We start from the raw sequence: 26,947 nt of genomic DNA, 5'->3' as shown, positions 1-26,947 counted from the left end.
AAACTTACATAAACCTACATTATTTTTGTATACTTTAGCTTATTTTTTTCCTTTTAGGACCGAATTTATAAGACAGTCTTTGAAGTTTCTATGCATTCAATCGCACTTGTTATTTTATTTTCAACGGAAAAAATTACATAATACCTCGAAATTAATAGTTGATTAAAAAATAGGAGTAACGACAAAGCCGCCATTTTGAATTCACAAATCAACTAATGCCATCTGTTGAAGTTTTAACGAAAACAAAATTGTTAATCGCTTTCAATGATTTTATTAGCTTACGCAGACGAAGGGAGTTTAGTATTAAATTCAATCGTTTTTCATACGTATAATGCGAACAGGCTGCCATGTCAAGAGTGCAGGTAAAAAAAAATAACACTTCACATTACCAATGGAAAATATAGCTTTTTTAGTTAACTGAGAATTTTAAAAAGAAATACGTCTCATAATTAGAACACGATTTCATTTAGGCAAACGGAAAACAACACCGATTTAGGCTATGGGCTAGTTTATATATGCATTTATTTTAAAAACATTTTTTAATTGATCACGATTTTCCTTCTTTGAAAATTACAAATTTAACGCGGACGAAACCGCGGGATGCACCTCATTGTTCTCATAAAGCGTAACCAGCAAAGAAGGTTCAAGCGCTGTTCGATTGCCCCGCTGTCCCCAAAGGGGGGGGGGGGGGAGGGGCGAATAGTTATTTACTCTCGCCCAAAAAAAAGGCTAGAGCTTTTGTGTTTTTGGCACGCGATAGCACCAATTATTATTTTAAACTTCTTCATAATCATCATAACCACATACATATATACGTACGTTTCAATATGAGAGATATGTTAAAGAGAAATCGAATAAGTCGTTTTTGATGCTTCAAACATATTCTCGAGCTTCGAAATGAATGTAATATTTGAATATAAGTTTAGTATTTTGTAGAGCTACCAGACATATAGAAATGCATATCCAGAGAGTTAAAATATTAGTCTTAAATCTAACACAACATCGATCTAAGTTCTAAAACATTAAACATTTGAAATAACATTCATAAACATTTTATTTAATAAGGGATAATATTAGTAATGCAAGTTGCCATTAAAAAAAAAAAAATTACAAAAGTAGTTGCAGTTTAATTATAATTTTTTAAAGAAATTTATTTTCGAAAAATAATCGTTATTCTGTTATGTAATATTGACCCATGAATTACTAATATTCTCTTAGAAGTCAACCATCTATGGTCGCTTTTAGCTTTTTGAGCGTCACATCCGGGTATAATCGAAAAAGAAAAACGGACTTGTATGCAAAATACAATAAAAATAATAAAAAGAATAATCTGTGTGTAAATTCTTACACGTGTCCAAAATCAAAGTAAGTGTGTGGTTACATTTATTTGCGTCGACGTCGTGAGATCGAAACGATTTAAGGAATGTATAAATGAATGATTTATTTTATTTCAGACAACAAGTCCATATGTGTACATAGTATCATTGAAACATAATTAAAATTAACAAAACCAATCAAATAAAAAAGATACATTTATTAAAAATAATTATCAGTTGAAGAATACATACATTTCAATTCCATTCCATACATTCCATTCAACTATTCGAACCAACCATTATTATTATTATTATTATTTAGTCCGCAAGTGAACCATGGTACCATGGACTTGTTGTTGTCTGAAATAAAATAATACATTCGTCATTCATTCATTCATTATTATTATTAATGATAGTTGGGTCTGGTGCTAGCGTCGGCCGGTGGGTGGACGCGGAATCCTTGCATGTCGTCATCGTCCTCGTCGTAGAAGTACTGGTCGTAGTCGAGGGTCAGTCGTCGGGGGCTTCCGTTGCCTGATGACGTGTCGCTGCCGTCCAGCGACGTCTCATGTCATATGTCGCGCTTCACGTTCAGTATCGGAGCGCGGCATAACGGGCACTCGCGGAGCTGAGCGGCGCATTTCGAGCAGAATCCCCTGGTAATAGAAAACAATAATTAAATATGACATCTTAAGGATAAAATCGTATAAATAAAACTCGATAGTAAGTTAATTGAAAATTTCAGTTTTTAATCACACACACCCACACACACACAAAAACCCCCCCCACACACTCAACCATCCATGCACACACACACACACACACACACAACTACCCATACACACATATACACCCACACACACGCATACATCCACACACCCACACACACATAAATCCACACACCCACACACACATACACGAAAATTAAACCTTATAAAACTTCTGAACTATTGCCAAAAAGTAAAAAAAAAAAAAACGTCTGAATACAGATTTATAAATACATAAATTTTTATATTATCTGATGAATTACTTGTGGAAGCATGGCTCCAAGGTGCAGTCCGCGACGGCATCGTAGCAAAGAGTGCAGGCGTTTTCGGGGATGCTAGCATTCCTCACCTTCTCCAGGTAGTAGCGGCGAGGTAGCACCTGTGATTATACATTTTTTTTAATTCACAACGACATTTTTTTTTTTGCTTGAACGATTCTAAACTAACCAGCCAATGGTGATTTGCCTGTTTTGAGAATTTCTTATGGTAACTATTTATTTTCATTCCTTATTATAAATCAGATAAAATCACACAATCTTTGTTTGTATATTGGCGATTGTGGTATAAATTCTTCAATTGTTTCATCGTTATCTCAGTTATGATATTTATCGTTAAAATACTTTTAAGCAATATTTCGTCTTCTCGCATCAAAACTGTATAATTTCAAAACTTACTAATTTAACATGAGAGTGTTTTAAAGGTTTTAGCATGTTATATTTTTAATATTAATCATATTTGCAACATTATTTTTTTATTTTTTACCAGTTACATTATCTATTTTTTAAAGTAATATAAAATTTTGTATTAATTTTGTTAATAGTAGTCAAAACATAGATAAACTAAAAAAAAAAAAAAACTAAACTAAACTACGTTCTTTTGACAGTATTTATGAGAAAAATACTGGTGATACCACATGTTTACGCATATTAACTCGAATTTCGAATATTTTTGGAAATTGTACACTTTTAATGCGAAAAAGCGATTTGTCATAAACTACTACTAATTACTAGAAAATAAATTACCTTTTTCTCTTCGTCGGTGAGACGCGCGTAATCGTTGAAGGCCATGAAGGGCCTGTCAGTTGGAGGAAACGAAAACGGCAAATGACCGAAATTGAATCGGCACTGCTGGAACGCCATGAAGCTAGCCGCAGCGAAGAAACCTTGTTTGCAGCACCTGTACATAAAGACAATAATCACATAAGGTAAACTAGACGATGACGATGCTAGGTTTTTTTTTTTTATAACGCCATCTTTTGTCTTTAAAGCAGTTAGTTGCTCTCAATTAAGAAAAATAGTATTATTATTCGCCAATAGATGTCGGGAAGTCATAAAGTTCATTATCGATAAAGTTGATTATTGAAAACACGAACAAAACTACATTTTCTGAAAATAAATCGTAGCTAGATCGATTTATCGCCCCCGAAGTCTCCTGTATACTAAATTTTATGAAAATCGTTTTATCCGTTTCCGAGATTCAGATTATATATATACAAGAATTGCTCATTTAAAGGTATAAGATATATTAGACACAAACATTTCTATTCCTCTCGTAAGCATATCTACTATTTCAATACGACTTCAAGTTAATAGGGTATTCCAATGAGTTAACTGAAGACTATAAAAATTGACAAATCAATCAATCAACACATATAATTGAAGACATGAGTGGATGAAGGGGTTATGTAGGTACCATTTTTAAGTTTTTGAGTTTTTACATTGAATGAAAGTGTTATGTGCCTATAAACCGTATTAGACCTTAAAACTCCGGGTTTAAAGGCTATTTTTAGAATTTGCATGTGATGAAGGAGTTATGCACGAAGGAAAAGTACAAGTAACAAAAGTTTGTTGTCCGTTTTCTCAAAATTAACAAATTGTATCACATCCCCTTCATCTCTTGTCTTCCAGTTATATATTTATAGTATCAAATTATATATATATATATATATGTGTATTGGAGGTAGTCTGAAAGTGGCACCTGTGACAATGGAATGGTATGGACATGTGATAAGACGAAATGAAAATGAGGTTGGTAAGTGAGTGTTAACTATGAATGTGGAAGGATATAGATGAAGAGGTAGACCTAAGAAGAAATGGATGGATTGCGTGAAAGACGATATGTGTGAGCGAAGAAATTGTATATGATAGAGGAGTATGGAAGGAGAAAACATGTTGCGCCGAGCCCAGGTGACTAGGAGAAGGGCAGTAAAACAATGGTCAGGGAACCAGAGTAAATTACCCCAAATGGGGTAAAATGAAATTTTGGGGGGTAAAAATGAAACTTTTCGGAGTAAAAAGTATATATATTTTCCTCAACTGTATATTACTATTATTACCATTATGTATTACTAAGTATTATTATGTTGGTAAATTGAATAAATGATGTTTAAATTAAATTTTTAGTTATTGTTTTCTTTTCAAAATTATCATGGGGCTATAATATTGAAGATGCTAAAAAGAAGCGATTTCGTTTTTTTTTTCTTCGCCATGCGGTAATATCAACTTGCACAAAAACATTTTGGGGTAATAATTAAAAACAGTTCCCTGACCGCTGCAGTAGAATCATGAGGATGATCACCTGGTTGTCTCGAAGATTTCGGTGCACGGTGTAAGACAGCGCCCGTTGAGGGAGAATATTGCCTCGCGCGTGTTCAGATCGATGAGACAGCCGAGTATGTCTCCGGGCTGCCACTCCGGTAGATCTTGGACCGAAGCGGGCTTGGCCTTGTACCAAATCAACTTCCTGCACCCGTCGTACGAGAGCGAATACAAATCGTCGCCGATACCGTAGCCCTCCTGTTTTTAAATCGAAAACACGCTTAATGAGAATATACTATATATTATACTTGACTACTTACTACATATATTATAATTAATTTTGTTAGTTAAACATAATATTGGATACGCATGATTTGAATTACCCAAATAAAATCCTTCGTTGCATTTTAAATATTTCTATATTAATACGTGAAGCAAAAACTTTGTATCCTTTTTTACGAAAATTGCGCGGACGGAGGGGTATGAAATTTTCCACACTTATAGAGAATATAGAGAAGTGCACAATGCTAATATTTTTTTAAAATAATGCATAAAAAATACATTAAATAAATAAAAAAACATTACACACACACTGCCATGTATTTGACACACAGATGCATGCATAATATTTGTTTATTGTCAAACTTTTCTCATTGCATATAATCTGTAGTCAAATTGAGAATAGATTAATATTGTTTGTCTTTAATATTATTTGTCTATATTGTAATCTTGGCGAAATCTGTGATTAAAGAAGTATAATAATAGTCTTTGACAATAGAACCATGGTAATTAATGTTCAAACCTATAATTTCAATTAATTATAGTGGAATTTCGACTACTGGAGGACCACTAGTCTCTATAAATATCTCATATAGTAAATATATGCCAACAAAATGATTTATTTCAAATTAATCAAATCAAATACATCACTACATAGTATAAAACAAAGTCGGTTTCTCTGTCCTTATATCTGTCTGTCCCTATGTATGCTTAAATCTTTAAAACTACGCAACGGATTTTGATGCGGTTTTTTTTAATAGATAAGAGTGATTGAAGAGGAAGGTTTGTATGTATAATAACATCCATTAAATAGTGGAGAATTCAATAATAAATTACAGTTTCCGAAGCGAAGCGAGGGCGGGTCCCTAGTAAAATTATATAGTTTAAAAATCAAGAAACTAAGGATAAGAACAAAAGGCGTTTCATTCAAAATAACAGTTTCGGTTTTGAATCGAAAAAAATAATTATAAAGATTAGTGTTGAATGAATTAGTTCAATATGTTATAGAATTGGGAGCTAATTAATTGCATGCTATAAATAAATTTACAGACGTCAGCAACGTAATGATCAAAATTTGTTTAATGTTCTTCGTGTGAGTCAGAATTTCCAAACGACCTGCAACGCATTTGACAATAACATTATTGACATTGTCAACGTACACTATCCGTTCTACGTCGGTGTTCGTTCGGACATCAAAGCAACGGCTAGTTTGTGGCTACAATCGTTTGCCATCTCTTAACGCTCGACGTTTAATATGGGGACGTTCAATTATTTGTTCTCAATTTCGAATTGATTCATAAATGTTTTATCAAAATAGAGTGCTAAATAAAAATACTGATGAGTTTCCGCAGTTATTATAATTATTATGTTTTAGAGATGACTGGTGGCCCGGCCTTTTTTACTAGGCCAGGTGGACGAGCAAGGGCTCAGCCAGGCGTCTTCTTCTTTTTCTACACTTATCCCACTAGGTGGGGTCGGCACAGTTAATTTTTCTCTTCCATTCTCTTTTATTAGCCGGCACCTTAACACTCACTATTCTCTCTCAAATTATCATTCACACATTCCATCCATACCCTTCTTCGGTCGACCTCTTCCCCCTCTACCTTGCACTACCATTTCCATACATCATGGGCTTAGCCAGGAGTGGGATTTGCTAGCAGCTACCCGAGTGCCTCCAAAGGAGAGCTAACAACTCTAGTGTAACTGTTTCGCGAATGAATCTACTACCAGATCGAAATCGCGACTCGCTGAGAAGATCCGGCGAGAAACTCAGCGGTTTGATGTTTAGGTTAGGTTGCACGTCGGACTCTTTGCCGAGTTCGACGAGTACCGTTACCGATTTTTTTTTATTGCCCTTGTAGGCAGACGAGTACACGGCCCACCTGATTACCGTAGTACGTATTTACCGTCGCCCATGGACTGCAGCAATGCCAGGGACAGAGCCAAGCTGCTGCCTACCGAATTCTGTAATCTGGATACTACTACACTTACATGGTTCAGAAAATGGCTGTTCTTGGTGGCCCACCCGATCTGCATAACGCCAGGCGTGACGATCGTCACCTCGTAGTACCAACAGCCATTGTCCACCTTAATGGGAGATTATAAAATAAAATTAATATCACTAATAATAATATATTATACAATATAGAGGGTAGACAGGTCTAAAATTAATAAATGCTGTGGCTATGCGACATACATACTAATATGTACTTAATGATAATTGGATGGGAGATTGATAAACATACTTATTTACGTTTAAATACACACACACATACTAGTTGTTAAGTGCGGCTTCATTCGGTCAGGAAGAAGTGTCTGTGTAGTTTTCCGTGCTAATGAGATGTTTTTCAAGATAAAAGGTAATCTATGTCACTTCCCTGATTTACTACTATTACGTTAAAAACGTCATACCAGTCCGTCGTTTCGTCGTGAAAGATGGATATACGAACACACAGACATTTATAATATTAGTACGGATATATGTAACCTATGAAACGAATAATAATCCTCCTTTTAATTTACTCAGGAAAATGTCCAATGACGTTTTCGTACTATGAGGTATCGATCTAAAGAAATAAATTTTCTTTACAAAAATGTATATTGTATTTGGATATTATGAACAACCACTAACAAATAACAAACGAAGGGGGAAGATGAAAAAAATACAGTACTAGATGTTATTAACGAATCTAAAAATTCTTTCAGTAATATTTAAAAAAATATATATTTATTTATTGTCCTTGTAGGCAGATGAATGTACGGCCCAACGAATGGGGCGTGGTTCCCTTAGCTCATAGACGTTAGCAATGCCAGGGTATACTCCGTAGGCCTCGTTTGAAGAAGGACAATTTAAATGGTGAATCTCAGTATTGATATCGTGAAAATGAGGGTAGGCCAACAACACGCACCTGGAAAGTGCAGCGTACGCTTTCAAACGAGTACGAATCGCAACGCGCCTCTAGGCCGTTGCAAGATATCTTCAGGTATTCGCTGACGTCATGCGAATTCAGGATCACGTTTATAGGAGTCATGTCGACGGTCTCGTACGACAGAGGCCTGTTCTCGATTACAACTGGAAAATGAGAATATAATTATATTTAACGCTTTTTATCGGTGCGCTTAGTGCGAGTTTTCTTAACTTCTCGATCGCGTTAAAGTTAACTCGCTAACTAAACTAACAGCTTCCATACGTTTGCCGCTAGGGACGCTGCTCCAACATCATACAAATTTTAGTTAAACTTTAGGGTGTATTTAGACTGAAGAGTTAACTTTTACGCAATCGAGAAGTTAATAAAACTCGTACTAAGCACACGGATTAGGTTTTTTTTTAAATATTATTTTTCATTTACAGATACGACAAAGACATATCAGAGCTGCAACGGACTGTGTTCAATCCGACTTTAGAATTAATAAAGGGACTGTTAATTTTATAAATTTTACATTTGACGACGCTTCGAATAATTTACACTTACGGTCAGTCGTTTTATTTATAATATAATAGATGGACAACATTTTTGACTAGTGGGAAAATATAATGTGAATGCTACTGCTCAACTTGAGGTATGAGGTTCATAGCTTACCATACGACCTACTACTAAACATTAAATTGTATAAGTATATTTAAAAATCAATCATCATGATTGATGTCACGTCACATATGGCCAGCGGTTTAATTCCCATTTTAATTGATCTAATACCTTAATAACGAAGCCTTGAATGTTTTCTTTGATTTATTGTCCATTTAACGACATGCGCAATCTTAGATAATGCTTTTTCTTGTATTAGAGATTATCTTATCGAAATTCTGTATATTTAAAATGTAACAATCATTTGTTTCCCTGGCTAGACCGAAATTAATACTTTTTTTATTTCTCTTGTAGACAGACCAGAATAAGGCCCACCCGATGGTGAGTGGCTACCGTCGCCCATGGACTTCAGCAATGCCAGGGGTAGAGCAAAGCTGGAACCTATCGCAATTACCATTTTAAACATTCCCGAAATATTATTGTACAAATATCTCCGGGAAGAGTTGATTAAAGAAAAATAAACTTACACAAGTTGTCGAGGGCCCACTGAGCACAAAAGCCGACCTGCCTCCAGACATAATCTTCATTATTGGCAAGTTTCTCGAGTTTCAGCAGTGGATTCACGTCTTCTTTATCGAAGCGGCTTCTTATCACCAGCTTGTTTTCGGTGGTGTGAGCGAACTTCTCAAGGGCGATTAGTGCGAAGAGCACTATGCACGGCTCGCAGTTGGTGTCCTTTGAAATTCATTAATCTTTTTGGTACCATTCTTAATAAGTTGTAGGGTACTTTGGACACGCGCGACGATGAGTAAGAGCTCTTATTACCAAAAGCTTCTCATGCTGGGGAAGATCCAGGGTAAGAGGGGGCCGATGACGTCACATATCCTAATTGAAAAATGTACGCCAGTGGCACGCACTGGTGGTAGGACCTCTTGTGAGTCCGCACGGGTAAATACCACCACCCCGCCTATTTCTGCCGTGAAGCAGTAATGCGTTTCGGTTTGAAGGGTGGGGTAGCCGTTGCAACTATACTGAGACCTTAGAACTTATATCTCAAGGTGGGTGGCGCATTTACGTTGTAGATATACATATATGGACTCCAGTAACCACTTAACACCAGGTGGGCTGTGAGCTCGTCCACCCATCTAAGTAATAAAAAAAATGAAAAAATCCACAATTAAAGTAACAGCTGTAGCTCTAATGTTGTCATTGTCTGATAGTAGGCAGCAGTTAGTAGTTTTTTTGGGAAAGAAGAATTACTGATCGAAGAAGTACTCAAGGCTTTTCCAGTTTCATCAGGACGTGGCTCAGGTGGGGTGTGATTTGCTAACAGTAGCCCGAATGCCTCCGAAGGGGTCCTAACAGTTCAAGGGTAGTTGTGAATGCGTCTACTACAGGATCAAAATTACGGCCCTTGAAAAACTCAGGGCCTAATCTTATAGATTAGGTTTCATGTTGAACTCTTCGAAGAGTTCGTTTACCAGGGTCTCTATGTTTGCTCTTAGTGTTAGAACTTCAAGCAATTAATAAGTGTGCGTGGATCAGATGAAAGATGGCAGTAGAAGAAGTTCCGTTGCAGTAATGTTGTTGTCCATAGGTATACTTTAGCGTAAATTTTCCGAGGGCCATAGATATAGGAGTAGAAAATTTAGAAACTGCTGCTGCTGATCCTGCCTAAAATCCGTAATTTGCTTTTTGCGACACCAGAAGAAAGAGATGGTATGATAGGCGATTTGGCTATGATCATTCGACTGATCGAATGGAATTATGTTGGCAATCGACTAACAGCCATCGTTGGTAAGCCAAACAGGTGGGTCGTTAGAAAGCCAACCCAAATCAATATAAAAAAATAAAGAAGTATTGAAATGTAGACTAAAATATGGCCAGGTCATAAACGACTTCAATACACTCAACGTTGCTTTATGGATTCGTTCAAAATTTCTGTTCCTATTCCATTCGGCACGTACGATTGAATTGAAAGGAGATAAAACATCGCGCATGTCTCAACGGCGCAACTGTATTGATCGCCCGAGCCATTCAACAAGGGGATGGGATGTCACCTTGTACGATATTTTTAGCATCTGAACGACTTGGCTTACTACTATTTATTTGTATTATATATTATATCAGATATCGTACGGTTACAATCATTATATACACTTTTTTTAATAAACAAACTAACTTTCAGCAATCGTTATCAGTTATTAATAAATTCAAACTTGCTCAGATACATTCCGGTTCTCATGAAGTAAATTAGTTTTTGTGTGAATTTTTCGTGCTACCAAATATACATATATTGTTCTAATAACAGTTCATGAATAAGCCTTTTTATATACATACATTTATATACATTATAAAAATGCTTTTTAGGAAATAATTTTGACGAGACAACTTGAAAAACTTAATATGTAATTTCATTTCAATTTACATGTCACTACGTACAGAAAATTACAGTCACGAGTAGAAATCAATAGGCCGACCTCCGTACAGAAGGGGAACGTTACCTTGACGATTAATCTCTTACACGAGGCATTTAATGCGTAAACAACTTATCTTAATTTATTTTCGCTTAACCTATCGACTTCATTATGTACTTACAGAGAAACCTCTCCACCACACACACGATTCTAGTCAAAGTATTGGAAATGAGCGGAGATTAGTGACTTTAGACGATTTATGACAATACTTTGAATTCTTTTCCCTACTTATTCGCTGGTAGCCTGTGGGACTATTTCAGCTACGTCCGGTAGGTGAGCTCACGGACTCAACCCGAGAGAATTTGCTAGTACTAGCCTTAGCAAGAGCAGTGCGTCCCAAAATCTACCACCAGATCGGAATCGCGACTCGCTGAGAAGATCCGACGAGAAATTCAGTAGGCACACGAGCTCGAAGTCACTAACGTGTTGAACGAGTGTCATTTCCTTCGAACCGGAACGCACAACTGCTTCGAGGTGGAAATGGGCAGGATGTTAACCACCGGTGCACTCTCGCAACACTCGCATTTAAATTATTCCATCATGCAAAAATCGATTTAAAATTTTCGTTTAGAATAACAGTCGTACGAGCACACTAATAAAGAAATCAGATTATGTAGCTTTCAAATGTATTTAGATCTCGCACCAATGAACATATTCTTAATCAATTTCGTTGCTAAGTATTAATGTTTTGATTATTATTATTGCACGTTGGTTTGCAAGAACGAAATCATTGAAAATTAAAGATTATTATCGATATATGTCCTACTTTTACGGAATTATTTCGCATTTATTATTTTAATTTTTACTCTAATTTCAATTGTGTACGTAAGTATTTAGATGTTCCAATGATATTGGAATACCTAACAAACTCTCACGTAGTCTTTGTACCGGATTAATAGTATTACCCACCCGATAGAGCTTACAATACGCGCAAACACCATTGAAATTGGGCGACAGAAAAATTACAATTTCTCCATCAACACAATGTATCAATCATCAAACTAATAAATACAATTACGTGGCAAAACAATCAGACAACGTTCAATAACAGATTTCGACAAAATGTATCTCTAAAACCTTCAATATACAAATTAGATTTGGATAGATATTGGAGTTCTTACCCATCCCGACAGGAGCCCTCTTCTTCGATATAGCGAAGGCGTTCGACAAAGTCTGGCACAACGGTTTGATATACAAACTGTATAACCAGCGAGTGCCAGACAGACTCGTGCTCATCATATGAGACTACTTGTCGAACCGTTCGTTCCGATATCGAGTCGAGGGAACGCGTTCCCGGCCCCGTCACGTCACAGCCGGAGTTCCGCAAGGCTCCGCCCTCTCCCCGTTACTATTTAGTTGTATATCAATGATATACCCCGGTCTCCGGAGACCCATCTGGCGCTCTTCGCCGATGACACCGCCATCTACTACTCGTGTAGGAAGAAGGCGTTGCTTCATCGACGACTTCAGACCGCAGCTACCACCATGGGAGTGGTTCCGGAAGTGGCGCATCGAGATCAACCCCACGAAAAGCACAGCGGTGCTCTTCAAAAGGGGTCGCCCTCCGAACACCACGCTGAGCATCCCCCTCCCGACTAGGCGCGTCAACACCTCCGCCCCCGCCATTCGCCCAATCACGATGTTCGACCAGCCCATACCGTGGGCCCCGAAGGTCAAATATTTAGGCGTCACCCTCGACAGTAGGATGACATTCCGCCCCCACATCAAGACGGTACGCGACCGTGCCGCCTTCATTCTAGGACGTCTCTACCCGATGATATGTAGGCGAAGTAAAATGTCCCTTAGAAATAAGGTGACACTCTACAAAACTTGCATACGCCCCGTCATGACCTATGCAAGTGTAGTGTTCGCTCACGCGGCCCGCACTCACTTAAAATCCTTCCAAATTATTCAATCCCGTTTTTGCAGGATAGCCGTCGGAGCCCCATGGTTCGTCAGGAACGTCGACCTCCATGACGACCTGGACTTAGAGTCCATCAGTAAGTATCTCCAGTCGGCGTCGATGCGCCACTTCGATAAAGCGGCACGATACGAGAACCCTCTCATCGTGGCCGCCGGTAACTACATTGCCGATCCTGCGGACAGAATGGAAAGCAGTCGACGTCGCCCAAAACACGTCATCTCGGATCCTCCCGATCCACTAACGGTGCTTCTAGGTACTTCAAGCACCGGTCACCGTTCTCGTCGAACCCGTCGCTTGCGACGAAGGGCTCGACGAGTAAATTAACTCCCAGACACAGCCCACTGAGTTTCTCGCCGGATCTTCTCAGTGGGTCGCGTTTCCGATCCGGTGGTAGATTCTGCGAAGCACGGCTCTTGCTAGGGTTCGTGTTAGCATCGTCGTCAGGTTTGAGCCCCGTGAGCTCACCTACAAACGTTAGGGTTACGCTGAAATAGCCTCTCAAGGCTCTCAGCTTAGGTAGGAAAAAAAAAAGGAGTTCTTAACGTGCGATACAGATGATAGAAATGTGGTGTCTTAATAACTATGAATTTTAGATAGACTGGGCACCTCATGCTTAGCTTCAGTGTAAATACAATCAGTGCTAACCGAAATCCGCGATACCGGTATCCGACTGTTGCATCTATTCATGTTCAATATAATAAATCACAACACGTGCATTGAATGATTATTATTATTATTATTAATATTTAAAACGGCTCTCTAAATTCTTCTCGAATTTCAAGTTTTCGGTGGGTGTCATCTGTCATTTCATCCCGCAAAGCAAGTTTTGATGTTGCACGAATATAATTTTTGCTAGGTCCATGTTGAGACGTTTATTTCTAATTTATTTTCGAACAGATTTTAGCTTCGTTTGCGCTGATCGACTCTTTACAAAGCTCTTAAAAGCTCGCTCGCTTAAAAGCAGTTTTTGTTTTATTGTTAATTTGCCGAGCGTTTAACGCAGGGGTCTTGTATTCGATGTTATTCCGAAAGCGTCGCCTCCCGCCTTCTCTTGAACGTGCCATTAGTCAGGACCTGGCATAAACACCATTGTCCCGAGAAATTCGAGTTATTTATAACTTTTACGAAAGAACCGACGCACTTACCGCCCACTAAAGCCCCAAAGAATATGCTTCTTTGTATAGATTTAAGAAAGAACCGACGCACTTACCGCCCACTAGAACGCCAAAGAATCAACTTCTATTTACGTACTCGTATTACGTAGGTTTTTTTTGCCCTTGTAGGCAGACGAGCATACGGCCCACCTGATGGTGTGTGGTTACCGTCGCCCATGGACTTCAGCAATAGCTCAGCAATGGCAGAGCCAAGCCGCTGCCTACCGCTATAGGTCCTTTGAGCCTAACTAAATACATCATAGTAATTATCTTTTAACGCGTAATAAACGCGATAACAAACTATCATTAGACGACATCTTGAAAACTACAAAACTCATAAAATTAGTAGGTACTAAAGTGGCTATGTTTAAACATTATAATCTTCAAGAAACGTCACGAAAATATTCAATTCCAATAACGGTGCAATGTTATGAAATTGAAGCTCATTTATTTAAGCAAACAATCCGTGCCTTGTGAGGTTCTTAATAACGGATCACATTGCTGCCGATAATACTTTACGTTCCTTCGATTTTGTTTCAGAATGTTATTAAAATCTTCGAAATGAAACGTGGCAAACGTGCCCTCTAATCTACCTATACAAAAGTCGATGGGTATGTATGTTGTTCCCTATAGACTCCGAAATGTCTGGACCGATTTCAATAATTTTTTTAGGAAGTCTTCAGATTGGCCCAACGTACAGTTATGTACAGGGTCTGAACGAAGATCGGCTAGCAAAACGGGCCGGGTTGGACTACTTTATTCATAAGGTTTTATTAAAATGATTGGAGCTAATATAAAAGTACTTTCTTTGACTTATGTACTTATGGTAGGTGGTTTAAGGCTTAGCTAGACGACATTGCGTACGAACCGAAATATATGTACTTATTGGCATAAACTCTATCCCGACACTAACATAAAATAAAATTTCCGTTGTTCTGATGTATACGATATACAGAGCAAATTGAGAAAAAAAAAATATAGCGCCTATCAGACCATTATCATTTCAAATACTTAAACCAACATCTGCTGGTAATTTCTTAAATATTAAACTCAAAGCATAACTTACGGAAGAAAGGGTAACTATTATGTTTTTTTTTAATTCATTATTTTGATGGGTGGACGAGCTCCTGGCCCACTTGGTGGTTACCGGAGCCCATAGACATCTACGTAAATGCGCCACTCACCTTGAGATATCAGTTCTAAGATCTCAAGTATAGTTCCAACGGCTGCCTCATCCTTCAAACCGAAACGCATTGCTGCTTCCCGGCAGAAATAGGCAGGGCGCTGGTACCTACCCGCGTGGACTCACAAGACGTCCTACCACCAGTAAAAATTATCGTGGAAATTCATACTAACCAGAAATGCAAGGAGAAAGTCGAGCGTCTCTTCGGTGAGTACAGCGACGCTGTTCGGGCCCGCCAGTTTCTCGGCAATACACCCGAGGACAACGCACATATTGCGTTTCATCTTCACGTCGAGGGCGTTCGAGAGTGCACGTTGCCTCGACAGCCGGAACAGTTTCGTTAGCTGCAATGAAATCGGTATCAACCGCAATGACCGCAGATTGCAGATGTAGATAATGTCATTCTCAGACTTTAGAAGAATTTATGTCGGGAATGTAATGTATAGATTACTTTTATATTTAAAAATGGAATGATAGATTATTAGTGGGAGTATGTGCTTTAACATTGTCTAAGGTAATTTCGAGATGTTTTGTCAAACAAGGATAGGCAATTTCCAAAAACTTTTCTTAGAGAATCAAATCTTTTGATACCAATTACCTAATAAAAATAAAATCTTTACGTTACATTGAAATATAAGGGCTCGTGTCGATGCATGATATCTGGATACCTTATACACCTATCAATTAATTAGCATTAGTTATTAGGAGCACTGTGGATGAGTCAGAGCGTCATAGTTGAAAAAATCGCGCTCCCGTTCTTAGATTGAATTATTTTATCAATAGGAAGGTAGGTACCCCGACTAACGACGATAATTGAATGTTAGTAAATGCTCTCCTCTACTTAAATAAACAAAAAAATATTCAAGCTTGCGAGGCTATCTACATTACAAACTCCCACTATCTACCGGGAAGTTAAATGAAAAAATCGTTATAAGAACCCGTTAAATTATAGTGTATGGAAATTCAATAACATTTGTTCATTATCCGTGGACAATCTTGATGTATATACTTAATGTGTAAGGTAAAAAATTCACCAGACTTGGAACGCCCAAAGCGAAGGTAAATAATTTTTTTTTTTGGAAGGATTACTGTTGGCTGGAGGCCTTTCCAGTTTCACCAGGACAGGAAATAATAGTCTACCAGAGTTGTCCTCATAAATTTGTACTTCGCACATTTGTACGTGTGCAATGGATACAGCGTACCGCAAGAATAACTTCGACCTATTTATTTAAGAACGTTAACGACTCGACTCTTGACACTAGGAGTCAATACTCGCAATATGCTCATCTTGATTTACAGCTCAATTGTTCTTCGCATTCATATACTTTTTGAGCTAAATTAAATTTCATTAACATGATATTATTCTACATTACCTTCCAAAAGTTTGGAAGCATCCAGTTAAAATATAATAAAAGATATATAAAAATGAATTGCTGTTCCTAAGACTCGCTAAAACTCGAGAACGGCTGGACCGATTTGGCTAATTTTGGTTTTAAATTATTTGTAAAAGTCTAGAGAAGCTTTAAAAGGTAGATAACTATGAAAATGATCTGAATTAAATAAAAATTACAATTTTGTTTGTCCTTTGATGTGTCCCCCGTCGGTAGAATTCCTTTTGTTTGTTTTAAGTTTATTTTATACAAAAGCTTAGGTCTTTTATTTATCGATTGAGGCACTACAAAGTCTGCCGGGTCAGCTAGTAAAAGATAAAAATGTCGTAAATTTATTATTATTTTGACTTTTAATCAAAAATTAAACAAAAATGAATATGAACACAATAAGAATTTAACATACAATATGAATATTGACTTAAGCTTTACTCCGATGAGGCATCGCAATTTGCACCTTTTTCTTTTATTATCTTCTCGCATATTCTAGTTTTCATCCAACTTTTTTGGCTCTCCAATAATTGCCACAAATATTCCAAGTTTGTTGGTGTTTAACATTCTGTGGAGTTCATCCCAAACAAGTTTAATGGGAGACAGGTCAGGTGATTAGGATAGCCATTGCATGATTTTAAAAATCGTTTTTCTTGTTCAGAATGTTCGGACACAAAATTTCCACGCTTAGGATCATTGTCTTGTTGAAAAGTGAATTCAGGACTGATGTAATTCTAGTTCACATCTGTTTCAGTGTAATTCGTTCTCCGGTTGTCCTTACAAGACTTCCGGCTTATTATTGTCAAAACACCCCAAGCCATAACACTACCACCACCGTATTTGATAGTAGTCACTGTACATACTTCTGAAGTTCTCACTACTTTGGATTGGTGTGTAAGCATATTGTCTTTTGGACATGGAAATTTGAATTTTTGATTAGTAGCTCCTAAGGACATTTTCGATTTTATCTATTGTCCAGTTTCTATGCACTTTTGCTCATTCTAACCCACTTTTATTGTGTCGAATATTTATCATGGTTTTTAGCAGCAACTTTTCTTCTTAGTCCCCAAAGTTGGTAGACTTCTTTTAACAGATGTTAATGAAAAAGCTTTAATGAAGTTCTCTTGTTTTGCATTTGGGTCTATCTTCATTTTTCTTAGTTTCTTGTTTTCTAGCAAATGTGTAGAAATTCTGAGTCTCTGTGCTATTTGACGTTCACTTTACTTTTCCTTGCGTGGTGTACAAATAGCGCTTGTCTCTCCTAGTGTAATTTGCATGTGTTACCATTTTCAGAAAAAAGGTCGCGTCAAATCTGTAGCAAGTAATCGCAAGATTTCGATCTTGTGATTACAGACAATACTAATATCACAACCTTAACGTGCCATTGCTCAAGTGCGACTAAATAAAGTCCAAAAAAATACAAACTAGTAAAAATATTAAAAAAAAAATTACACAATTCCATAAAAGAAAGCGGCCGACAGATTAAGTCATATAATATGTGTTTCGTCAAAATTAAGGAATTTGTTAAAGCTTGAACATGCGTTATGATAAGCCTACTGTTTTTGTATGAAGTGTCGTAAGAAATATTTTTAATACAATATTTTACAACATAGTGTCGGCGATGTTCATTTTTGTTTAAAAACAGGTGTGTTTCCAAACTTTTCGACGATCGTGTATTATGCCGTTTGGGTAAAAAGTTCAAAAATTACCATAATTTTCGTTTAACTCTATCGTTTTGGTTGTAATCCGTAGTTTTGACGATAGCGTTATGAAGTCGCGCGCAGAATTTTAACGCGAATCGTTGCTAGCGTTGTATAAAAATTTATGTTCAAAAAATTGAAGACATGAGTGGATGAAGGGGTTAAGTAGGTACCATTTTTAAGTTTTTACATTGAATGAAGGTGTTATGTGCCTAGAAACCATATTAGACCTTAAAACTCTGGGTTTAAAGGCTATTTTTAGAAATTGTATATGATGAAGGAGTTATGTACGAAGAAAAAGTACAAGTAACAAAAGTTTGTTGGCCGTTTTCTCAGAATTAACAATATCCCCTTCATCCACCCATGTCTTCAATTATATACTTAACGTGAGCTCAGTATATGCGATCTATGTAATGTTATCCGTTACTACTTCAGAGAAAGATATAAGTTCTGTTCATTCTAATTTTTTCTAAACTATGACGGCCTTCCTCTTGTATTTTCAGTGGTTTCTGCAGTGGAAGCACCTTAAAAAATCGATCCTAAAACGTTCACGTATCACGTTCTCTGCCCGACATTAGATTTCTTTGTATCAGTTACAGCATCCGACTATTTTAGCCTTTAAATCGAAACGCACTTTACTTCGCGACCGAAAAAGTTTTATCCAAAAGAATTAAGATGATGAAAATGTTTTGAAAATAGGATATCTACTGCTGTCGCAAATAGACGATATGGAAATAGTACCGGCTTCTGATTAATTGCAGTGCACGCTGTTATCAATAATATTCTACGACCTAAATTCATTCAACAGTTCAATAGCTAAATGAAATCGGCGGCTCTAGCAAGGGCGCGGGCCACGGTCTGTGGAAGCGGGAGGGGGTGTTCGTGGGCAAGCCAACGCGCGTCCCCAGACATTATTATATTGAAGATTGAATAAACGCCCTCGCGATTTATGAATTCGTAGGCTAAGTATTTTCTAACCGCTCTGTAATTAGAACATACCTTTATGACAGAGTCTCTGGAAGGTAGCGGGCAATCATCAAAGACTATGGTGATCGCCGACGGTCCCAGCGGATTGTCGAGTGGTATCACGTTGACCATTGACGAGACGACTTGCAGCCATCCCTCTTCTTTGTCAGCGATCACGTGCAGTTTGACGAGCAGAACCGGTGACTCTTCATCGCTGAAGCAAAATCGATAATGAAATACAGGGTCCGTGTCCTGGATTCGATAACGAGTCATCCATACGGGTCACCGATTTATCTCATATATGTAACTTCGCTGAGCGCTCACCTCGGAGCGAAGCAGATCCTCTTATTTTAACTTTCATTCGCACTGCAGTAATCGAACGATGCAATCTCACTGTAGATTTTTTTTTTAAATGCTCACATAGTCTTGAAATTAAGAGTGGGTTTTAGTAAATTGTAATTTTTTTTTGGTGTTAGTTATATGATTCAGCGCATTGACTTAATGTAGAATTTATTTTCATTAGCATAGTTTAGAAACATACTCAAAGGAAAACCGCCAGCTGATATTTAGTGAAAACATATTTCATGTAAATTCGTTCGCATTTCTTTTTTAGTAACAAAAACATGTAAGGTAAATAAATATAGATGAATAATTAGTTTATTCTGTTATAGCATTTTAAAATAATGAGTTAGGTAAGCAAAATGAAAAAAAAAACAAAAAAACAAAATGGCTATGAGTAGGTAGAGATATTGTAGGTGTGTCCTGGTTATGTTATATTTTATGTATTTATTTAATGACATAATAATATTTTCCCGCACGTGTAATACGAAGGCAAACTGTTACTGCTTACTAAGTGCTTCTCGATGAGTTGGTAACAATGAACACGTTCTTACTTGTCAACGAAGGAAGCTATAAGGGTGAGCATCTCCATCACTAGTTGGTCGACGATCGATGGATCAAGGGCCTTCATGGCACGGAGTCGTGCATCTCCGGGCGAGAGCGACATAGAGGCCGAGGCCGGGCCTGCCGTCGGAGAGTACATCTCCCTCTCGTCTGTCTTATCTTTGCACCAGCAACTCCCCATTACCTACATGAATTTACATTAAATTATGTAATTTTATGTACTGATACATATTTAAAACATACTTGGATCCCTTGAAATAATCTTTTCATATCTCATTTGAATTTTACCACGCAAGAAAAATATCCCTGGAAATTAATTATATTCCCATTGGAAGAATATACTTCGCTACGTGTACTGTAGCGAGAGTTAACATCTAACAGAGGCGAGATCAAGATATTATCTCGGAATCAAGGCAGGGTAAGAGATATGGAGTGTAAGAGACGGCTCTTTGTTATTCAAGCTGCTCTTTTCTCTACGAAATCGAATGGAAGTTGCTGGTTTTGGAAAGACTAGCCTAGAAGCATCACTTCATGTTAGGCCGAGTTTGTATGACGAATAAGTGTAATAAGTATTTGACCAGGCACCAAGCACTTCGCTTTGTTGAAGAAACTTCTAGATTTGAAACCAATTCCACTGTGCACGTAAGAACCTACACCTACTGAAAGCCTATCGAAACCTTAAATCTGAAGAACCGAATGTTCGAGAAATAATTGCAATGCCATAAGAGAGTTTTCTGTAAAAACTCAGTTTTTTTTTCAACAAGATGACTAGAGTTTTCGACTTCAGATTAACTTTATCGATTGTTGTTGCTGATGTGAGAGAGTTGTGTTCCGAGATATATTCTGGTGGTCGATACTATGATCACCCATGCTATTATTCGCATAACAATGCGACACTTGCATCAATTGAATAACTCGCAATGTCCTCTTAAAGCGATTACAAAGATCGTTGCTTTCAGAATCAATTGAATATTTGAAGCCTTTTCTTAGGCCAGACGAACTTGGTATTATAATAGCCAGTTTTGTTCAAAGTCAAAAGAAAGTACAGGTTTGCAACATCAGCTTTTTAGTCCGAACGCCATTTTCCCATTATTCGTTCGTCAAAAATATTCTCAACTTGTTTCCCTAGATAACCTAAAGCATATGTTAACTGAAAACAAATAGAAGTGCACATTTTGTATTATCTGTTATTTTGTTTTAAACCGATTATCAATGACCGACGACGACGACCCAAATAGCTACTATCTTAAACGAAGCCCAAACAGAGACCGTTTGTGAGGGAAGGGGTGAATGAATTGACATGTTGCAAAAATACTTCACAATGTTGCCATTAAAATTTTAATATCATAAAAACTTGTTAATATTATTGGTATTTTCATAATTTTCAATCATTTTAAACATATTTTTTAAATCAATAAAATATAGAACATATCATATCATTCATGCCTTATATTGCCATTGACCACAAACAAATAGTGAAATGATAAGACTTTTATATTTTAAGATTTAAGAAGGTAAATTAGAAAAAAATGAAAAATTGTGGAAAAGCAAGTTTAAGAAGTTAAAAATAAATTTAATGAAATAAAATTACATTACCTATGGAGGCTTTCAGGATCTGTAGAAATATTTTTCAAATAAATAATTGTAGGATGAAGTCTTAAAAACATAATTTTAATTTTGGAACTTTATATTTCATTAATATAAAACATTGTTTCAGAATTTGTAAATTAAAAAAAAAGAATGAAATAATACTTATAACCTATCATGTAAATATTGTTTTCATTGCAACATTCAATAAGCCATCATGATTTGATAAACATTGCATCACATATAACTAAGTTATATAAACACATTGTTAATAAGCATATGTATGTTTCAAATTGTGGGCATACAAGTATATGACTGTGATGTTATGTAGATAATGTTGTTCAAGGACATGAATCCCATACCTGGGGCATAGCCAACCTATGCATGAACTTATTGATTTTTGAGTGCTAACAAGAGCTTATGTAAATTAAATTATCTAAAGACAAAATGAATATTAAGGACGCTCTTACTAAACAAAATCAAGAGCTAGTAGTTAATTATCAATAGTACAAAGAGTAAAGTCATTTATAATATGATTTGTGCGGATGTTTTTGTAACATGAGATGACAGTTTGTCAATAATTTGTGTTTATTAATTATCTGTTGTTCTATATAACACTAACTAACTCTTCTGTAATTACAGCTGTTTACCCATCTCAATACTTTTTGTATGTGTGGCTTGTATTTGCATATCCTCCATCAGTATGGGTACCACCTAGATCCACAGAAACAAGCAAACAGAAGGAAAAAAATGGACACATTTTTTGAGAAATCATGAAAACTAAATACTAAATTGCGCAAAGAGATAATGGCGATATATGTAAATCAGTAATGAAACATGTCAAGGTATATGTGCATATGTCCAGTATAATGACTGTTCCTTCAATGCCCACATGTAACATGTTCTTGTGACTTTCAATAGGTGGTTGATCCACCCATACTGCGTCAGCATATGTATACATAATGCTTCTAGTGCACATATGGTTTACCACAGAAAAAATTAAAATAAAAGACTACAATACTTACACTTACATACTTACTATACAAAACTAAAAAATTCTATCATAACCTAAAAACTCTCCTAATTGAATTCTGCAGGAATTCTGCTCCAAAAATGAGTCCAAAATCTTAGTATAGTTTTAATCATAAGTTTAAATTTATTTGATTTTTAAATAATCACAGCCAAGTTGGATATATTTGCATAATATACATATTATATATGTGAGTACTCAAGTGTTGATTTGACTGTATTTTAATGAAGCTTTTACACTATTACCATCATGCATTTACTTGATAAAAATATTTTAAGTAAACTAATTCGGTCAATAATGGTGGTAAACTATTTTAGTTCAAGTAGGTTTCAACCTAACATCAATACCTACCAGTAGCCATTTCAATACATGCATGTTTGAAAGAAAGTCTTACTCTTATAGATCATGTATGGACAAAATGGACCAACAGTGAATCAAGAGAATAATTTTTGTTACTTAGTTTTCCAATAAGAATAGAATCAATTTTAGATTCATGTATAATCTCCTAAGTAAGCAAGTATGCAAAATAATTATGAGGTAACTTAAAAAGCTTGTATGTGTAACAATTTTAATAATTTTTTGAAGAGAGTTTTTGACATTCGGCTTTCTAGTGTATAAATATGAAGATTTCTTATAACAAACTTTTTTAAAGACATGTCATTTTTTATTTATCTTTACATTGTAACCTTCAGTAGATTTTGTTCTATTTCTTGTAAGGCAAACAAACTAAACCAGTAGAGTATTAAGCTTTGTTTAGACAAGAAATGCCTCTACACTTTTTTGTAGAGCACTTATAAAAAAGGAAATGGGTTTAACAATTTTTTTCCAATTACTCAAATAATGAACATCAACATAATATGGATCTAAAGAATATCAATTCTCTCAGAAGTCTATAGGTACCTTAGAGTTGCAATACCAAAACGAAGGGTACTTTATTATACAAGAGCAGGCAATATTTACCAATTAAATACCAATTTCCTTTTGCAATGAAACTAGTGAACAATTAATTCTATTTAATTGGGACCTGCTTTGTTTTTATCAAAAATGAAAGACAAACAACATGGATAGCTTCAGTTCCCAGCAACAGTGCGAATGAGCATGCATGTCTGATTCTTTGCATTCAATCTATCATCTATATTCTTTTCCGAGCACCTTGTCCAACTTGTCGATTACGATGAAGAGTTTGACAAATTAACTAACCCATTGACACAACCCACTGAGTTTCTTGCTGGATTTTCTCAGCTGGTCGCAATTTTGGATATGGTGGTAGATTTTTTTTTGCTTAGATGTGTGGATGAGCTCACAGCCCACCTGGTGTTAAGTGGTTATAGGAGCTCATAGACATCTACAACGTAAATGCGCCACACACCTTGAGATATAGTTCTAAGGTCTCCGTATAGTCACAACGGCTGCCTCACCCTTCAAACCGAAACGCATTACTTCTTCACCGCAGAAATAGGCAGGGCGGTGGTACCTACCCGTGCGGACTCACAAAAGATCCTACCACCAGTGAAACAGATTCTACACAGCACTGCTCTTGCAACTGCTCTCAGCTCAAGCCTGTGAGCTCACCTACCCATCCAGGCATAGCTGGTATAGCCCCCTAGGCTAGCAGTGAATAGGTAGAGAAAAAAATATATTCTAATTTCAGTAATATAATCATAAAAATAGGGATAGCTATAATATTGCTTGTAAATATTTAAAGAACCTAAAGACTTGTCCCCCACAAGTAAGTAAGAGTGTGAACGTAATTACCATCGATACGGCCCCAAATGTCAACTTCACCTGCGCGCTCGACTGCGACAACTAGTAGTCGTGGTGCTCCCTGCTAGACAACGGACGAGGCAATGGCGACCGAACAGTGGCGGGATAACCATATTCCCAGCTGGACAACCAGCTGGATGAGGCTGCAGCGGCCTAGGGGGCTAAATCCCCTCTAAAACGATCTGGGACGGAAAGGAATGGGAAGCTACCATTACTATTTTTCTCAAGAAAACCACCATGAGAAAAGCTGGTGCAAAAACTGGACCAAGGTGGTCGCGACCCTCAGTAATGAGGAAACGACAAAGAAGAAGAAGAAAGACTTGTGAAATCATATGCAATGAAATTATTCACAATGTCTCTGGCATCTAATTGATAGCGGGATTCTAAAATAATTCGTTTTAATTTCGTAATCAATTTATGGGAGATATTAGAGTTCACTGTTGGTCACACATAGTTTAATGAGAGAAAAAAAAAAAGAAATGAATCGCCCTACATCGCCGTGTCACAGTAACCAACCCTGTTTCAAATTTACGAAATGATTTACTTCACATAGTAGATACGAATATAATACCCAACGATGTTTTTAATGAAATGGCTACTTAAAGGAAAATAAAATTTACATAATGAGCATACCATATGCGACATAAATAAATGTAAAGTACTCACCCCAGCATCGCTATCATCTTTTTCAGGAAAAGGATGCGCAGAAATCGAAGTCCTATCCCACTAAATTACAGTACTACAAAACTGATTTTAAAAGTCTTGAAAGCATTTATGCAATGTAATTTTTAAGATTCTCACATATTAAATAAATGTCCACTAACAAGCTATTAGACGTCTCATCGTCGTTTGACCTGCTCCGGGCTCCGATACAAACAAAAATTAACAAAACATTTCTACGATCAATAAAGACCTCAACCAAAGACATTTTTATATTTGTTTGATTATTAGGCAAGTAAAGGAAAAGTAGCCATACAGCCGAGACAAACATAAAAGGTGAATTGGAACAGAGTTAAATGAAATGCAATTGATTTGCAAATGTTTAATTTTCTTGCTCTTGTACACATCTCTTTTATGTTAAACAGGTGATCATTGTGTACGCTTCACTTTAAAAACCAAAAATAATAAGTTATAAGGGTTCATAAAATTGGACACCTCGCAATGCCGCCAAACAACGTTAACGCAAATATTGCTTTATATGTTTTGTTCTTATAAGGATAAAGGGATAAAAGTCTATAGGTACCTACGCTAAATCTTTTAATTGTTTTGTTTAATTCGACCAATGAACCACCAGGCAACCGATCGTCAAAAAAGGAACATTGGATGGGTAAAGGAACATAATACTGGCAGCAAATTTTTTGCAACATGCCAGATAAACTGAAGCCTGTTAATAATTTAAAAGTAAATGAATCAGAATGAAAATAATAAATTAAATATAGAATTAAATCAGATGAGTACAGACCACACCTCCGATGCTAGATGAGACAAAATGAAATAACATTGCAGTAAACTAATACAGTGAGATTATTAAAATTTACACGAACTTTTCCGAAAATTTTCGCTTCTCTTCTTTATACTGTACTTCAGATGTAACACATCGTTTCATTTTATATAATTAATTGGATCCCATTACTAACTTCAAAATAATCAATTTTTATTTTATTTCGCTATATGTTAATTCTCTTGGAAGACATGGTATCACAAAAAAACAGGCTGTATGAGTTATATTTCTTTTGCTTGCTTGATTGAACAAATTAAAGTAAAAAAGTCTATGGTAGAGTCACCATTTTACATACCGATAAAATGGGGTGATTCGGGACAAATTCCAACTTCATGAACAATTTTAAGGTAGTTAATGATGTTTAAAATGCTATATCAGGATCAAAATGATTGAGTCTTGGGGCCATCTTTGTTATCCAATTTAAAGCTATGCAATTAGCATTCCAGTTTAAGCAAAAAAAGCAAAAATGGGTGCTATCCCTACCTTACCCAGAAATTGCGGTTATTAGGGACAAAATTGATATTAGTAGAGAAATTTGGTAGGGCTGGCACTCCTTGGTTTTAATTAATTAATTTATTTAGTTGCACCAACAAAGTGATCATCAATAAAAAACATTGAAAAACTGACAAAAGTACATCTCAAATGGCATAAAAAAGGTGCAATCGACAGTGCATTGACAACAAAAATAAATAAATATATAACTAAAACTTGATCACATTTAATTACTTGTGATTGATTTATATTTACGTAAGTTGTGAGATAATTAGAAAAAACATCTATTTCATCACTTAAAATTAGTTCAGTGCAATCGGACAACTCCGAATGAACATTGACGGAGACCGCGCTACCGTGGAGATTATTGTAGTCCCAAAGGATTCTGTTTAAGGGAGAGTTAGCACCTAAATTCGAACGAGCGGACTTTTTTAAAAGCGGTTTATATTTCTTTGTTCTTA

At 36.4% G+C, this 26,947-nt stretch overlaps 1 protein-coding gene across 3 annotated transcripts; it reads right to left on the bottom strand.

Annotated features, from left to right (window-relative positions):
• Positions 1-257: 257 nt before the first annotated feature.
• On the bottom strand, positions 258-25,420 carry LOC114245324 (RING finger and SPRY domain-containing protein 1). Of its 3 annotated transcripts, XM_028177460.2 has the most exons (12): positions 25,160-25,393; positions 21,709-21,727; positions 20,103-20,296; positions 19,243-19,423; positions 15,338-15,508; positions 8,954-9,161; positions 7,809-7,972; positions 6,892-6,987; positions 4,661-4,878; positions 3,106-3,259; positions 2,347-2,462; positions 258-1,972 (listed from the first exon to the last, which is right to left on the bottom strand). In XM_028177460.2, the coding sequence occupies exons 3-12, from the start codon at positions 20,291-20,293 to the stop codon at positions 1,888-1,890; spliced, it is 1,584 nt and encodes a 527-aa protein (XP_028033261.2). In that variant the 5' UTR covers positions 20,294-20,296; positions 21,709-21,727; positions 25,160-25,393; the 3' UTR covers positions 258-1,887. The 3 variants fall into 3 exon arrangements, with proteins under 3 accessions (XP_028033261.2, XP_028033260.2, XP_028033262.2); XM_028177459.2 differs by lacking the exon at positions 21,709-21,727 and having other exon boundaries at positions 25,160-25,419; XM_028177461.2 differs by lacking the exons at positions 20,103-20,296; positions 21,709-21,727 and having other exon boundaries at positions 25,160-25,420.
• Positions 25,421-26,947: the final 1,527 nt, after the last annotated feature.

The sequence above is a fragment of the Bombyx mandarina genome, chromosome 01 (genome assembly GCF_030267445.1).
Source record: "Bombyx mandarina strain Sakado chromosome 01, ASM3026744v2".
Classification (NCBI taxonomy): domain Eukaryota; kingdom Metazoa; phylum Arthropoda; class Insecta; order Lepidoptera; family Bombycidae; genus Bombyx; species Bombyx mandarina.
This window is presented reverse-complemented; position numbering and strand designations above follow the sequence as displayed.